This window comes from Apium graveolens, chromosome 3 (assembly GCF_009905375.1).
Source record: "Apium graveolens cultivar Ventura chromosome 3, ASM990537v1, whole genome shotgun sequence".
NCBI lineage: Eukaryota > Viridiplantae > Streptophyta > Magnoliopsida > Apiales > Apiaceae > Apium > Apium graveolens.
The window spans coordinates 294,663,018-294,680,666 of record NC_133649.1 but is presented as its reverse complement, the minus strand read 5'-3'; the positions used below and the strand labels follow the sequence as shown (position 1 = coordinate 294,680,666).

The following is a 17,649-nucleotide window of genomic DNA, read 5'->3' as shown; positions in this document are numbered from 1 at the left end:
TTAAACTTTTATAGGAAAAAAAATTTTAAAAAAAAATTATAAAAAATATATTTTAGAGTATATACGTTGTAAAACACTAGGAAAAAGTATGATCGATGTTGTAAAAGAAGCTGACATGTACGGATAAATATTAACTACCAAAACTATAATCCCGCAAATCTCTGTAACTACTTTCCTCTTCTAATGTAGTAAGATCTACTTAACTACATTTCCTGTTTTATTTCATAAACATATCTAAATTAGTATCTCAGGTGGTTTAACAGGCCTGTTTAAGTTACAATGGCAAGACAAATACTGTCTGAGATGGGAACAGAGATCATGATTCCAGTATGTGCAGTTATTGGAATTGCATTCTCTCTGCTTCAGTGGATTCTCGTCTCTTTCGTCAAGCTTTCGCCTGATAAATCATCGAAAGGGTCGTCGAAAGAGCCCTTGATTGAGGAGGAGGAAGGTGGTAGTGATCATAGCGTCATCATGAAATGTGCAGATATTCAGAATGCTATTTCTCAAGGTGCATTGTTATTTTTCATACTTGTTTTTTATGATTTGTTTGTGTTGTAGGATAATATATTTGTTATTGAGAGCGTACACCGGGTCACGGCTACCTATGTGTATAATATTGTTGAAAAGTATAAGATCCTGTAGGTCTTCCTATATCACCCTAAGGTTTTATACGGATTGGTTACTTAACATGGTAACAGAGTTCGGTTTAGGCAGGGACTCGTATTGCTGGTTGTCAATCGTAGCTAAACGTATCATACGATTGAGGGTGAGTTTGAAGAGTATAAGATCCGGGTGAATTTGAAGAGTATAAAATCATGTTGAGACATTTCTCTATCACCTTAAGATTTTAGATGGACCGGTTATTTAACAAATATATTTATTTCTTCGTCAAAATCTAATCTGCATTGCACTATCACTTTGCATGATGAAGTTTGTACATCTTATAATGATTTTTGAGTTCGTATATTTAGCAAATCATTGATGTTTTTAAGATTTTGTAGGATACGATGATTTCTAGTTGAACATGACTCATTATAAATAATCAATTTATTCTGTTTTTATGTGGATGATCCTTAGGAGCAACTTCTTTTCTTTACACGGAGTATCAGTATGTTGGTGTTTTTATGGTTGCTTTCGCGATTTTGATATTTCTTTTCCTTGGATCTGTGGAGGGGTTTAGCACAAAGAGCCAGCCTTGTTCATATGACACCAGCAGAATGTGCAAACCAGCTCTCGCAACTGCTGTATTTAGCACCATATCCTTCTTGCTTGGTGCTGTCACATCTGTTGTCTCTGGCTTTCTTGGAATGAGAATTGCTACCTATGCAAATGCTAGAACCACATTGGAGGCAAGAAAGGGTGTTGGGAAGGCCTTCGTCGTTGCATTTAGGTCTGGCGCGGTCATGGGTTTCCTCCTTGCTGCAAATGGTCTTCTGGTTTTGTATGCTGCCATCAATCTGTTTAAGCTGTACTATGGTGATGACTGGCAAGGCCTCTTCGAGTCAATAACTGGTTACGGCCTTGGTGGATCTTCCATGGCTCTTTTTGGAAGAGTTGGTGGAGGTATTTATACTAAAGCTGCTGATGTTGGTGCTGATCTTGTGGGTAAGGTGGAGAGGAATATTCCAGAGGACGATCCTAGAAATCCTGCGGTAGGACTTTGTATTATGACATTCAAATTTTAATCTATCGAGTAGTTATTAAACTAACGGTTTATTTGATCAGGTGATTGCTGATAATGTCGGGGACAATGTTGGGGATATAGCTGGTATGGGATCTGATCTCTTTGGCTCTTACGCAGAGTCATCGTGTGCAGCCCTTGTTGTTGCCTCAATCTCCTCTTTTGGGATGTCACATGACTTCACCGCAATGTGTTATCCTCTCCTCATCAGTTCTATGGGCATTCTCGTCTGTCTGATCACTACACTATTTGCAACTGATTTTTTTGAAATTACAAATGTCAAAGAAATTGAGCCTGCACTAAAGAATCAACTCATTATCTCCACCGTGCTGATGACTTTTGGTATAGCGATTATTAGTTGGATTGCGCTTCCTACTACATTCACCATCTTCAGTTTTGGACAGCAGAAGGAGGTTCAGAACTGGCAAGTGTTTACTGCTTATATTAATAGAATCGTATCATGTCGAATGCAGATGATTACACATTACAATTGTTATAGGGAGAATTTCGTATAACAATGTTGTGGAGGTTAATGGGCGGAACAAAGATCAAGGACGGTGTTTGAAGGCGAAGGAAGGTTGTTTGGTGGTGGCTGAGCTTGTATGTGGACTCCTTAAGAAAGAATAGGGTTTGTTATTCTCTGTCAAGTGTCGACTCATGTCTCATACAAGTGCCTACGTACCCTATTTATAGGGATCAAGCCTCACGTAGTTCTTGGGGAACAAGTCACGTAGGCTAGGGTTAGGACTCTTCAGCCCGTGTAGCCAAGCCCACGATAAAGTCAGGCCTTCAGCCAATTAGTCACGTAAATCTCGATCGGCTCCACACGCTTCCTACAATCTCGCGGCATCTCCGCAATCCTTCCCGTGATTGTAGGAACAACCCGTGTCGATCCCGAAATCTACGAGCAACTCAGTCATCTATGAGTCACTTTCCATGTTGTACACAAAGTCTTTCGGTGCGGCCCGGCCTGGTCACCTCGGCCCGCACCGCCTTCAAACAATAAATATAATCTTACCTCTGTTTATATAAGATGTGGGCTCATGAGCTCAGCCCGCGTATGGGCAGCTAAGCCCACCTCGCATGAAGGCACCTGAGCCCACCTCGCGTGGGCACAACCGAGCTCGGCTCGCATATGAGAGCCCAAATGACAAATATGAGCTCACCTTACATGTGTGAGCCCAGCTCGCATGTCCTCACTTGAGCCCAGCTCGCATGTATGAGCCCAGCCCTCATATCATGAGCCCAGCTCTCATGTCATGAGCCCAGCTCTCATGTCATGAGCCCAGCTCGCATGTAAACTCAGCTCGCATGTTACGAGCCCAGCCCGCATGTGCTGGCCCAAGTCATATAAATCCATGGTTCTAGCCCACACACAAGAGTCCAGCTATTTAATGCACCCACAGGGACCTGTTTAGGGCCCATGGCCGAAAGCGGGCATAACAACTACCCCCCAAAATTCCTGGTCGCATCTTGAGGCTAGGTATTTTCTAATCTTTTTATGGCCTCGCAAGTGTGAGCCCACCAGGCCGCACCAAGCCGCCTCGCGTGTCTCGCCTCGCATGCCTTTCATCTTTGCATTCATTTTGACAGCCGTTGGACAGCTGGCGTGGGGATTCGTGTCATCTTATGAGATGACGACACGTGTCGCCTCCTCCTTTCTCTCTCCTATCCCCTATAAATATGTGAGATTCCAATTCATTTCTCACATTTCCAAGAACACTTCCTGAATTGCTGCTCAATTTGCTCAAGGATCTACCACGGCGAAGATTATCATTTCAACAAGAACCGTCTACCGGCGGCGATATTCTCCGGGACCAGATTCATCAGGATCTTCATACACCTCTCCCACAGGTACTCTTCGATTCGAGCCCGTTTTTTATTCATGCTTTATTCACGCACGCCATGCGAGCACACACCACCTGTTCGATGCGAGTTCACACACAACCACAACGCGCGATGCGAGTCCTTTTGCTCGTTTAGATACTTAGGTGCGATCCCGTGTGAGATGTGAGGACACTTAGGTGCGATCCCATACTTGTTTTTTTTTTTTTTGTTTTTTTTTTTTTTTTTTTTTAGGGCCACACACTAATTTTCACCATCTTTTACAGATGTCGAGTGCGTCTTCAGCCCGCTCCTATGGATCATCTCGCTCTTCCTCGAGCCCGGCTCGCACCTCTGCTAGCCCGGCTTGCTCTTCAGCTACTCCATCTCCATTAAACCAATACCCTCCTGAGCAACGAGGCTCCAAGGACTTCCAACGCGAGCTGACCTCTCTTTCTGGTCGTCTTAGCCAACCTATCTCTCCCGGCTCAGCTATCACCCCTCAAGGGGCTTTGAACATTGCCAGAGTTGAGAACTCGATGCGAGCAGCTGGATCCGGCTCGCTTGATATTCACCTCGACCCGAACCCTGAGGATTTTACCAGGGAGAAGAATATATATAATTGGAGAAATAGGCCCGTGGACCTCTCTCATATTCCAGCCTCCCTTGGGGTAGAAGAGCTGCTAAACCGCGAGCCTGCTCCCTTGGATAAAGACCGAGCCGAGGAGATTTTAAGAGAAATGGCTGAAGAGAGGGCAGCCCGTCTGAGGCAAGCAGCAGCTAACCACCTCGACCCCATTCACCTTGATTCAGAATCAACTGACAGCGACCTGGGGAGTGCATACTATGACACCAGGAAGAAAGGAAAAGAGCCTGTAGCTGCTGAATATCCCATCCTGGGACTCGAGGGTGAAGAGGACGGCTCGCATTGGTCCTATGACTCTCCTCAGAGCGAGGAGGTGGCGGATGTTACAAGTCAGTACAAGATTTGCAACTATAATTATGCCCCCGCGGCTTCTCCTGAGCCTTATGTGCCTCCTGCCCAGCCCGAGCTCGAGGGTGAAATTGTTTTCAAAAGGCAGATCATTCCTGATGGGGAGGAGAGCTCAACTGCAAACGAGGAGGTTAAGGTGCTCGCTTGTCGCGACCTGCCTACCTCGCTGACTCAGAAACATCTGGCCGAGCACATTGAGCAGTTTCAGCTCGAGGGCCATATTGTCTTGCCCCTACCTCATATGAGATGCTATAGATTCAATCACTCGGAGAATGGAGGCAGGGTGCCTCGCATGGTCTTGTCCACCTTCCTATTAAGGCTGGGAATCTCCTCTCCTCTCCATCCTTTCATCAAAGATGTTTGCGAGTACTTCCAGCTCGCACCCCTTCAGATCAATCCAAACGGATACCGGGCCGCCCTCGCATTGTACATCATGTACCACAAATGCGGGTACCCTTCTCTAACCGCGAGGCAGCTGGGTTACTTCCTCCATTTGAAGCATTCTCCTAACGACTTTGGATATTTCTACTTCTCTGTCTGGCCGTGCTTCAACAAGAAAAACCTCATCCACAACGGGCCGAGCAACTCAGGGAAGTGGAAAAGCCCTTACTTCTATATCCACGAGGTGCCTCGAGTCCAGACTCATTTTTATTATAATCCATGTAAGTTTTCTCCTGCCCGCTCTCGTCTCTTCTACCATAGCTCTTTCCTTTTAACAAGAATTTCTTTCATCTCCAGCCACCCCGCCTCGCACTGTCCTTGTGGGACAGGAAAAGATAAACGCGGACAGTCTTCTAAACCTTCCTAAGGCGGACCGGGACATCCGAAAACTCATAACGACCTCCAATCTGGTCGCATGTGGGTTTTTGAAGGAAGGAGTGAGGCTGACTCCTCAGAAGAAATCTAGGAAGAGATCCAGAAAGGGTAAGAATATCGGGCTCGCACGTCCGGGCCTGGCTGCTCGCATGCGCGAGCTCGTGTGCTCACTTTTTCCTGCATGCATCTTATTTCACATCGCACTTTAATTCTCCATATTTTTCAACTGCTCGCATTACTTCTTTCCTTTGCATCTTGCTGTGACTAATCTATTGCTTTGTTGTTTTCTTTTTCAGAAATGGCCATCTCTCCTATCCCCTTCATGGAAGAGGCGGAGCAGGCTGCGGCCTCGGGCCCAGCTCAGCCCGCAACTGCGAGCACAAGGGCTCGCTCTCAGGCCAATCCTTCGGCCCGCATGACTACTCTCTCCGAGCACCTCAAGGATTCAGGGCCCTCTCCTCGACTAAAGAGGCATAGAGGTAAAGAAGGAAAAACTGGCGAGCCTGAGCCAAAGAAAGCTGCTCCCTCTGATGCTCCTCTTCCCTCTTCTTCTTCTGCCAATGCGGTTGCGACCACATTCGGCCGGCTCGCCCAAGGTCACATCAGCGAGCAGGATTTAAAGGATTGGTCTTCTTCTGCTCTCGAGGTTAACCAGGATGCACTCTCCCGAGCCGCGGCCGAAGTATACTATCGTCAGTTATCTAAGGCTCGAGAGATGCGAGCCCTCAGCCAGACCAACACAAAGCTCGAGGCTAAAGTCAAGTCCCTTCAGAGTAAGGTCGCTGAGCACGGGCAAGAGAAAGTTACGCTGGTGAACAACTATAATCAGAAGATAGTTAATCTGAACGCTGCTCACGACAAGGCCCTAAGGGAGCAGAAGGAGGCTCATGACCTGGCTGCTGAGGCATGTAAGAAGGAGAAGGATGCCCTCGAGGAGAGGGTGCTTGAGCTGGAGGGATCAGTTTCTGCCCTGACCGAGGGCCATGAGGCCGCCCTCGCTGATGCTAGGAACCTGGGGGCCAGGAATTTCATGAAAGTCTTTATGAAGAAGGTTCCTGACTTCGATTGGGCGGCTCTGGGTGCGAGCACAGCGAGGCATGCTGACAAGTTGAAGCTGGAGATGGAGAGGGATGCCCAAATTGCTGAGGAGGCTAGGCTCGCGGCCGAGAAGGCCCAGGTCGCTGGTGAAAATCGTGAGGGAGCAGAAGCTGATAACCCTTAATATAATTTTGATTAGAACTAGACTTTTGACTGGGTAAGCGGGCACCCCTCTCGCCTCGCGCTTGTATTTGAAATATTCTACCTCGGGGCATAACTTATTTAACTTTTGTTTGTATAAAATGTCTAAGTTTTTTGTGCCCGCGTATGTCTTTACGGTGCTAGCTGTTTTTTTTTTTTTTTTTTTACCATGCTTCTACTGACCAAAAAGTAATCATAACTCTGGCCGCTTATGGCGAGCGTTACCCCTTCACTACGAGCCCAATTTATTCAGCTCGTGTCATTTGTTCAATCAAACAACCATTGAAAGAGAATGCCAAGTGGAGCAAGCCCGCATCGACTTGCAGGTGTTGTAGGTGTGCTCGCACTAGGAGCTCGTATGTGTCTTCTCCTCGCATCATGCGAATTTGAGTATGTTTGATGGAGGGCCGGGCCCCCTGGGTCGCATTTATGGTTTTGAGGGCCAGGGTATGGGCTCGCATCGCGAGCCTATATCTCTATCCACATATTTTATCTACTATCTGTTCGTATTTACCTAAGCGGGCCGTGGCCCGACTCGTTTCATGTTCTTGGCATCAAGCGGGTCGGGGCCCAGCTTGATTTAACATGTTAATAAAACAACTGTTCTGTCCTCGCATGGGTTCCCAAGGATGGGGTCCCCTGCTGGGTATTTAATCTATTAACAGAAGTTAAAATGTCAAGTGCACAAATAGAGATCAATCGTTTATTCATAGATAATGGGAAGTGAAAGGAATACATGCTTGTGGTCTCAGGGAGGCACCTATATGGCACTACCCCCCGAGACTTGGGAATATTTGAAGATAATACTAAGTCTGAAAAGAATAATATTACTGATAATACTTGCGAAGGTGTTCCGCGTTCCAGGCTCTTGGGATCAGCTTGTCTTGCATATCATTGAGGTGGTAGGTTCCCTCCCAGAGCACCGATTTTATCTTATAAGGGCCTTCCCAATTTGCTCCCAAGACTCCGTGACTCACCACCTTGGTATTTGGCATGACCCGGCGCAGAACTAAATCTCCCACCTTGAAAGTTCGGGCTCGAACCTTACTGTTGTAATGCCTAGCTGTCCTCTGCTGATATGCCGCAATCCTGATCTGAGCCTCTTCTCGAGTTTCTTCGATCATATCCAAATAGAGCCGATGATTGACCTCGTTTGCCTCTGAGTCATAGTTGTCCCTTCGAAAAGATCCTGCTCCCACTTCAACGGGCACCATAGCTTCACACCCATACACCAGAGAGAAAGGGGTCTCTCCAGTTGTAGTTCGGGGTGTAGTGTTGTAAGACCATAAGACCTGGGCGAGTTCTTCTGGCCATGCTCCTTTCTTCTCTTCAAGCTTTGCCTTTAAGGTATGCTTAATGATTTTATTAACAGCCTCTGTCTGCCCGTTACTCTGGGGGTGGCAGACTGCGCTAAAGCTCTTCTGAATCCCCAGCTGCTCACAAAACTCTCGCATCTCCTTGCTATCAAATTGTTTCCCATTGTCAGATATCAGCTTGTAAGGGATGCCATAGCGACATACAATAGCCCTGTGTACAAACTCCCTGAGCTTTCTCGCTGTGATAGTGGCTAGGGGCTCGGCCTCTGCCCACTTAGTGAAATAGTCTACCGCAACTACCGCATACTTGACGCCTCCCCTGGCCTTCGGGAGTTCCCCAATCAGATCAATTCCCCACATGGAGAAGGGCCAGGGGCTCATGAGGGATGTGAGAGAGGCCACGGGGTTGTTGTAATAATTGGCATATCGCTGACACTTATCACAAGCTCGGGAGAATTCAAAAGCGTCTTTTTTCAGCGTTGGCCAGTAGTAGCCTTGACGGAGGATTTTCTGAGCTAGAGAGCTACCCCCCGAGTGATTGCCACAAATACCTTCGTGTACCTCCCTTAGGATGTAGTTGCATTCCTCCCCATGTATGCATTTGAGAAGAGGAACACTGAACCCTCTTCTGTATAGAATCTCGTCGTATATCACATAGCGGGCTGCTTTGTATTTTATTCTCCTTGCCTCGTTCTTTTCATCCGGAAGTGAACCTTCTCTTATGTATGCTAGAATAGATGTCATCCACGTGGGGCCAAGCTCATTACTGAGGCTGCCCACCTCGTGCTCGGGCACACTGGGTTGCCTCTGTATATCAAGGGGCACGGTCCCTAGCAAAGTGCTCTCGCGACGTGAGCCGAGCTTAGCTAGCTCGTCCGCGCCTTCATTCTGCCCACGCGGGATTAGTTCCAGCCTCACCTCGTTGAATCTTGCGATTATCCTCTGTGCGCACTTCAAGTAAAGCTCTGTTCTCGGACCCTTAGCTTGATACCCCCCATTTATCTGATAGACCACAATCATGGAGTCACTAAACACATTCAAATTCTCGACCTTCATTTCCAAAGCTAGCTTGAGACCGTTGATCAGGGCCTCATACTCAGCATCATTGTTGGTTGCATGAAAGGCCAGATGGGTCGCACGTCTGATCTTGTGAGCCTCTGGGCTGATTAGCTCGATTCCAGCTCCTGCTCCATCACCGTTAGAGGCACCATCCACATACAGGCTCCACCATGGGGCACTATTTTGTCTCTCCAGTCCAACTTCTTCTGTGCTAGGTAGAACAACAAGGGCTCCCGGCTCCAATTCTTGATATGGGGGAAATTCTAGCACAAAATCGGCCAGGGCTTGGCCTTTGATCGCAGTCCTTGGCTTATAATCCACCTCGAATTGGCCGAGCTCAACCGTCCACTTCAACATTCGACCAGAAGATTCTGGTCTATGCATCACTTGCCTGAGGGGGTAGGAGGTTCGCACTTCTATCTTATGTGCCTGAAAATAGGGCCTGAGTTTTCGGGAGGCCAGAATCAGAGCATACGCTAGTTTTTCGAGGCTTGTGTATCGAGTCTCGGCATCGGCTAGCCTTTTACTCACATAATATACCGGGAGCTGGACACCATCCTCCTCTCGGACTAATACCGCACTTATTGCAAAGTCGGAGACGGCCAAGTATAGGATCAAAGTTTCTCCTGCTCTTGGGTTGGACAACATGGGAGGGCTACTGAGATGCTTCTTTATGTTCTGAAAGGCTTCTTCACATTCTTCGGTCCATTTAAAGTTCCTCCCCACTCCTTTGATTGCTTTGAAGAACTCTTGGCATTTATCGGAGGATTTTGAGACGAAGCGGTTTAAGGCAGCCACTCGTCCCGTTAAGCTTTGAACATCCTTCACCCGTCGAGGGGATCTCATCTCGAGTAGGGCTTGTATCTTGGCTGGGTTGGCCTCAATGCCTCTATGGTTGACAATAAATCCCAAAAACTTCCCCGATTCAACCCCAAACACGCATTTCTGGGGGTTGAGTTTCATTCTGTACTCCCTTAGGATCTGGAACATTTCTGCCAGGTGGCGGACATGATCCCTCGCTTCTTTCGATTTCACCAGCATGTCGTCTACATAGGCCTCCATAGTCTTCCCCAATTGATGTTTGAACATCTTATTCACCAGCCTCTGATAGGTTGCCCCCGCATTAAGGAGCCCGAAGGGCATCCCGATGTAACAGTAAAGGCCCCGATCAGTAATAAAGGAGGTGTGCTCCTGAATAGGCCCATACATGGGGATTTGGTTATATCCCGAATAAGCATCCATAAAACTAAGCAGCGCGTGCCCAGCCGTGGAATCCACCAGCTGGTCGATTCGGGGTAGAGGAAAGCTGTCCTTCGGGCAAGCTTTGTTCAGGTCGGTGAAGTCTACACATGTCCTCCACTTGCCATTGGGCTTCTTGACAAGCACAGGGTTGGCCAGCCACACGGGGTAGAAGGCTTCTCTCACAAGTCCTGCCTCCATTAATCTATCCACTTCTTCTCTGAGGGCCTCTGCCCTCTCTCCACTAATCGGCCGTCTCTTTTGCCTAACCCCCTTCTTTTTCGGGTCCAGGTTGAGCCGGTGGCACATGACATTTGGGTCAATCCCTATCATATCGGAGTGTGACCATGCAAAGACATCCAAATTCTCCCTTAGGAAGCGGGCTAGATCCTCTCTCAAGTTAGGACTTAGGTTAGAGCCTATTCTGAGTACCTTGGAGGGATCATTTGGGTCTACCAAGATCGGGATTGTGTCCTCTGCGGCCCCGGCCCTCTCGACCATTGAGGGCATTCTCGGGTCTAGATCTGCTTGAGCCTCGCTAGTTTTTTCCATTCCCGTGATTGCCAAACCTTTCGCATCCTTGAGCTCGGTTTGGTGAGCTTGGGTCGGGTTTATCAAGCGTTCAGAGGTCGCAGTTACAGTTCGAGTGATTCTGTCGGGTGGGTCCATAGTGGTTGTTTCTTTGTGTGCCCACTTCTCTCTCCTAAGTGTTGCAGTGATTTGTTCTGGGCTCTCTTCTTCATCACTTGCTTCTTCTACAATCCCCTCTTGTATCAACATGATGGGCTGAGATGCTTCCATTAGTAAGGCCCCTGGGCGTGGTTCCACCTGAATTCCCATGTGCTCGAAGTAGTTCTCGGGCAACTCCTCAATTGAAATCAAATTACAAGTCTCGTGGCCCTCAGGACGTATTCTTTTCCTGCCCTCTGCCTCTTCCATGGGGATGTCGCACTCACCTACTTCAGCTGTCTCCCTTGAGGCATTTCTTGACTCGGCCGCTTTGAGTGCCTGGTTGTAGCAGACCCTGGATTCGTATTGACAGCTCTTCAAGATGCCTACCCCCGTGGGGGTTGGGAATTTTATCGTCATATGATGGATCGAGGTCACCATCCTCATTGCCCTCATAAGGGGTCTGCCCACTATAACATTGTAGGCACAAGGCTGGTCTACGACTGTAAACATAGCGATCTGGGTGGCCACATGAGGCTCCTCTCCTATGGTCACCGGGAGTCGAATTGTCCCTTTCACTCCGATCGAGTCTCCCGTGAACCCGTACAGGTGCCCACCTGTTGAGGTTAATTCTCTATCCAATAATCCCAGTTTTTTGTAGGCATCATAAGTCAAAACATCAGCCGAGCTCCCGGTGTCCACCATTGCTCGGTGAACATTCACCGTCCCAATCTTCATTTTTATGACTAGGGCATCGGTATGAGGATAATGCACCCATTTTGCATCATTCTCTTTAAACACGATATCATCGACCTCCCTTTCAAAGAGTTCCGGGGGCCTTTGGCTTAGATGATTGACGTTGGTGAGCGGCTTGTCCTTTGCTTCCCGGGCATATCTGTCCATCGCCTTCCGGCTGTCTCCACCAATGTGAGACCCGCCTAGAATAATATGAATACTACCAGCCCGAGGGACCCTTTCTTTGTCTTCTGGGGGTGGAGGAGGGACGGTATGATAATCCGTCCTGTGTCTTCGAACCTCCTTGACAACCCACTCCGTAAGCTTCCCTTGTCTAATCAAAGTCTCGATCTCATCCTTTAGTTGTCTACAATCAGCGGTATCGTGTCCGGTGGCCTCATGGTATGCACAATACTTCGAAGTGTCTCTTTTATTGTAGTCTGTGAGAGGAGTTGCCTTCCTGAATACCCCCTTCCCCACATATGTAGCATATATGTGGTCGATAGAGGCTACCAGAGGGGTGTGTGTCTGCCATTTACTTGTATAAGGCCTTCCCGAATCTTTAGTGGTCTCTTTGCCACGGGCAGACTTTTTCGGGCTCGAACTATGCCGATACGTCTTCCTCCTTTCATCAGGGCTTGAGGATCGGTCCCTCTTCTCTCGATAGCTTTCGCTGATTTTCAGCTCTCTCATCGATTTCTCTACCCTCTTGAAGGGTTCGGCTTGCTCATAGAACTCGGCCAAGGTCCTCGGCTCACTCGCTTGGAGGCTCTTCCAAAATTTTGATCCTTCTTTCAGCCCTGCTATCAAGAAATTTTTGATGGTCTCCTCACTGGCTCCTCTCACCTTCGGGACCTCGGCGTTGAACCGACGAAAGTATTCTGCCAAGGGCTCCCCCTCCCTTTGCTTGATGTTGGCTAACGTGGCCACAGGAGGCGAATAGTGGAGGGTCGACTGAAATTGTCTGACGAACAAGTCCTCCAATTGCCTCCACGTTCTTATGCTAGCCGGTCCCAACTTGGAGAACCATTGTTGGGCACTACCTCTGAGTGATGCCGCGAAGAGTCTGCAACGGGTCATCTCCGGCACCTGATAGACTTCCATCTCAGTGTTAAATTGAATAAGGTACTCCGCCGGGTCGGCTTCGCCGTTGAATAGAAGGTCGGGGTTGTGCCTAAACACCCGAGGTAGGGGGGATGATCGGATAGCAGTCGTAAACGGAGAGGGGGCAGCCGAGGCAGGGGGCCCTCTCTTCTCTTGCTCCATCTCATCTAAGATCCTTCTCAGGTCCCTTACTCTAACAACTTCTCCTTCTCTGTCACCACCCGCATTACTCGAATGGTGTGAGCCCTGAGGTCGTTCGCGGCGTCCCCCTTCCCCAGCTCGGTCCGACGACTCCTCTTCACGATTGTATCTGCGTCTATGTCGCTCCTCCCTCCTGGGTGAGGTGTGTTGACGTCTTTCCGGAGGGGTCGTTGCCCGTTCCCTTTTCGAGCCTCTTTTATCCACGGGCTCTTTCTCTTCTCTCTCCTTCTTACAATTCTCCAATTTGAGCCTGAGGTCATGCTCGCTTAGCTTTCTACCCACTCGGTCTAGCACGCTAGTTGACCTTGCCTCAGATGAAGCTGGCTTCGGCCCCGATCTCGTAGAGATCTGGCTGCCCCGCTCATCATGGCCTTGGGGTATATCTTCCTTTTCGCGTGATGTCTCTTTCTTCTGTTTGGTCTCGGTTGCCACATCATCAAAATCGTGGATCAGCTTCTTCTGAGGGCCTTTGCCCTTCCAGCTATGCTGTGAGACCTTGAGGCGGCGCGCCTTACGCTTGGCGTTCCGGACCGAGCTTCTTTCTACCTTTGACATTCGGGCGTTGATCTGATTCATCTGATCGGCCAGCCCTTCTAGATACGTCATCACAGCCTGCCCGTCCACGGTTGCAATTGGTGGAGGTGGCGCCTGATTCTCTGGGGGCGTGTGTTCGAAAGTAGGGTCCTTCTTGCCTCCGCTCCCTGGTGTCGTCGCTTGCTTGCTTTCTTTGATCATCTTTCTCCCTAAGATGAACGATCGCCCCTCCTTCTAGCGCCAAATGTTATAGGGAGAATTTCGTATAACAATGTTGTGGAGGTTAATGGGCGGAACAAAGATCAAGGACGGTGTTTGAAGGCGAAGGAAGGTTGTTTGGTGGTGGCTGAGCTTGTATGTGGACTCCTTAAGAAAGAATAGGGTTTGTTATTCTCTGTCAAGTGTCGACTCATGTCTCATACAAGTGCCTACGTACCCTATTTATAGGGATCAAGCCTCACGTAGTTCTTGGGGAACAAGTCACGTAGGCTAGGGTTAGGACTCTTCAGCCCGTGTAGCCAAGCCCACGATAAAGTCAGGCCTTCAGCCAATTAGTCACGTAAATCTCGATCGGCTCCACACGCTTCCTACAATCTCGCGGCATCTCCGCAATCCTTCCCGTGATTGTAGGAACAACCCGTGTCGATCCCGAAATCTACGAGCAACTCAGTCATCTATGAGTCACTTTTCATGTTGTACACAAAGTCTTTCGGTGCGGCCCGGCCTGGTCACCTCGGCCCGCACCGCCTTCAAACAATAAATATAATCTTACCTCTGTTTATATAAGATGTGGGCTCATGAGCTCAGCCCGCGTATGGGCAGCTAAGCCCACCTCGCATGAAGGCACCTGAGCCCACCTCGCGTGGGCACAACCGAGCTCGGCTCGCATATGAGAGCCCAAATGACAAATATGAGCTCACCTTACATGTGTGAGCCCAGCTCGCATGTCCTCACTTGAGCCCAGCTCGCATGTATGAGCCCAGCCCTCATATCATGAGCCCAGCTCTCATGTCATGAGCCCAGCTCTCATGTCATGAGCCCAGCTCGCATGTAAACTCAGCTCGCATGTTACGAGCCCAGCCCGCATGTGCTGGCCCAAGTCATATAAATCCATGGTTCTAGCCCACACACAAGAGTCCAGCTATTTAATGCACCCACAGGGACCTGTTTAGGGCCCATGGCCGAAAGCGGGCATAACAACAATAATGAAAGATAAATAATTTTTCTTTGAATATACTTGAAATCACATATAATCAACATTGTTTATCACAGAGGTGACAATGAATCTTTGATCTACACTTTGTGTTTTCAGGCAACTATTCCTTTGTGTCTGTGTTGGTCTGTTGGCTGGGCTTCTTATCGGATTTGTGACGGAGTACTATACCAGCAACGCTTACATGTACGTAGCTTTTCCTGCACTTTTTTCTACTGGAAAATTCTTGATCTTTGCTGCTTTTAACCTCTTCAATAACTTTCAGCCCTGTGCAAGACGTAGCTGATGCCTGCCGTACAGGAGCAGCAACCAATGTTATATTCGGCCTTGCTTTGGGATATAAATCCGCCATTGTTCCTATTTTTGCAATTGCATTTAGCATTTTTGTCAGTTTCAACTTTGCTGCTATGTATGGTATAGCAGTAGCTGCCCTTGGGATGTTGAGCACTATTGCTACTGGGCTGGCCATTGATGCATATGGTCCTATTAGTGATAACGCTGGAGGCATAGCTGAAATGGCCGGAATGAGTCACAGAATAAGAGAGAGAACCGATGCCCTTGATGCTGCAGGAAACACCACTGCAGCTATCGGAAAGGTATATATAATGTATCCATTCTTTCTGGTTGAGCTGCACAATTAAACTTTCTATATCAGTCAATGATTTTGCATTTAAATGTTATTCACTATTTTTTTCTGGTCAATTAAAAAAATCAAGTTTTTCTCACTCAGGGTTTTGCAATTGGATCAGCAGCCCTTGTGTCCCTGGCTCTGTTCGGTGCATTTGTAAGCAGAGCGGAGATTGAGGTTGTCGATGTGTTGACACCCAAAGTTTTCATTGGTCTGCTGGTTGGTGCAATGCTTCCTTACTGGTTCTCAGCCATGACAATGAAGAGTGTGGGAAGTGCAGCTCTTAAGATGGTTGAAGAAGTGCGCAGGCAATTTAACACGATACCTGGTCTAATGGAAGGCACTACGAAGCCTGATTATGCTAACTGTGTCAAGATCTCCACAGATGCCTCCATCAAAGAGATGATCCCCCCTGGAGCTCTTGTCATGCTAACACCCCTCATTGTTGGAATTTTCTTTGGCGTGGAAACTCTTTCTGGTGTCCTTGCTGGAGCACTTGTTTCTGGGGTACAGGTAAATCCCTGGCACAAATGAACTTTCACTCAAATGACATCAAAGCTTGCCTTTTGCATTTAAGCTGTAAATCCATTTCTCTATGTTGTGTTGCTGCAGATTGCCATTTCAGCTTCTAACACCGGTGGTGCATGGGATAATGCTAAGAAGTACATCGAGGTAAAAGAAATAATTAAGAAAAACGACTAGCTTTGCTTCTAAAGCTCTTCTGTCTGATTACAGCAGGACTAATGCTCTACATTTAAAATGCAGGCCGGTGTTTCTGAGCATGCCAGAAGCCTTGGTCCTAAAGGTTCCGATGCCCACAAGGCAGCTGTGATTGGTGACACTGTTGGGGATCCTCTCAAGGACACGTCTGGACCATCACTTAACATCCTCATTAAGCTAATGGCAGTTGAATCACTGGTGTTTGCTCCATTTTTCGCTAGACATGGTGGATTGTTATTCAAAATCTTCTAGAATCAGAGAAATTGCAGGCAGGGAACTTCCTCACTTTTTAATGCTGTCTTGGTTCTCTTACCTAAAGCTAAATTGTTTGCCTTTTTTCACCTTCACCCTGTCCTCATGGTTAACACACTGTCACCATTATATGTAATTTCTAGCAATTAAATTTCCATGACTTGTACATTTTTAATTTTAGTCTGTTCCGAGGGATCTCTCCCACAGACCTGGCAAAGATAATGATTACAACATTCAATCTTAATGACAACTTGCTGCACAGTCTTATATATCCCTTGTTGGAATAATCTTAAATTTAGTTATTAATTATTTGTTTATTTAATTATTAGATATTTAGCAATAGATTAATTATTAGAGAAAAATATTATTTTAGAATTGTTTAGTAGTGGGGTAGTGGAGTTATGGAGTAAATTATGGACATGTAATTTATCCATTAATTAGTAGTGGTTAGTTTTAGTAATAGTTAGTTTTAATATGTTTGTAAAACATATATAATGGCTAGTTTACCTTGAGTTTACTGAAGTTGTTTGTTGAATAGTATAAGATCTTGTTGAGCCCTTCCTCTACCACCTCCATGTTTTACACGGGCTGTTTACTTAACATGTTATAGGGGCTCGGTTTAAGGTAGTTGCAACCTTCCTCCGACACCGTAAAATTTTAGCTGAACCGGTTATTTAACATGATATCGGGGGCGGTTTAAGGGGGTTGCGACCTTCCTCCGACACTGTAAGGTTTTAGCTGGACCGGTTACTTAACGTTAATAAATTTGAGTCTTCCCAGTTTTGTTCAAGTTTCTACTAGCTTGCTTCTGAAGAGCAAGTGCATAGCCAGACAATTTGAAAATGCCAAGTCAAGCATGATGATCATCTAGACCAATGAACCTAGACCCGACAAAATGGGTCTGGATCCGAAAAACCGAACCGAAATTCATGAAACCGAGATCCAAAATTGGTTGGATAAACCTACCAACCAGCAAATGTTCAATTATTGGACTTGAGTCAAACAAAGCATCTCGTCTGCAGTTTTATACAAATCAAGGTGGTTGCTGAGAAGAGCTTTACAACCAGAGAATGGACAGCTTGCAATAATAATTAGTAGTATAAAACTTGCTACAGATGCCAATTTGTCATTTTTAAAGCTCAATACACTTTTAGACTTGAGAGTTGAGTCAAACAACTGCGATTTTATAATGTTCAATGTGGTTGGTGAAATAGAGGTTTACACTTCACATCCAGATTCCAGAGGGTGGACATTGGACAACTTGCAATAATATTTTTTTTTTTGCTAAATGCAATAATAAATTTAACTTGCAATGTACTCAGATTTATCATTTTACGGTTCCCTTGTTTGCCGCAAAATAACTTTTATTCCGGGATAATATTATCTCAGAAAACATTTTTAAGAAAGAAATCTTATGTAATT

At 47.0% G+C, this 17,649-nt stretch overlaps 1 protein-coding gene across 1 annotated transcript; it reads left to right on the top strand.

The window, feature by feature from the left end:
* The first annotated feature begins 14,911 nt into the window (after positions 1–14,911).
* Positions 14,912–16,424, top strand: LOC141713632 (pyrophosphate-energized vacuolar membrane proton pump-like). The gene is made up of 4 exons (XM_074517134.1): positions 14,912–15,223; positions 15,358–15,768; positions 15,868–15,927; positions 16,021–16,424. The coding sequence occupies exons 1-4, from the start codon at positions 15,035–15,037 to the stop codon at positions 16,225–16,227; spliced, it is 867 nt and encodes a 288-aa protein (XP_074373235.1). The 5' UTR covers positions 14,912–15,034; the 3' UTR covers positions 16,228–16,424.
* Positions 16,425–17,649: the final 1,225 nt, after the last annotated feature.

Bases quoted from the DNA above. Each gene is read 5' to 3' on its own strand.
- LOC141713632 (XM_074517134.1), top strand. From the start codon at position 15,035: ATGTATGGTATAGCAGTAGCTGCCCTTGGGATGTTGAGCACTATTGCT. The intron at 15,769-15,867 runs GTAAATCCCTGG...GTGTTGCTGCAG, and splicing joins CACTTGTTTCTGGGGTACAG to ATTGCCATTTCAGCTTCTAA. The intron at 15,928-16,020 runs GTAAAAGAAATA...TTTAAAATGCAG, and splicing joins ATGCTAAGAAGTACATCGAG to GCCGGTGTTTCTGAGCATGC.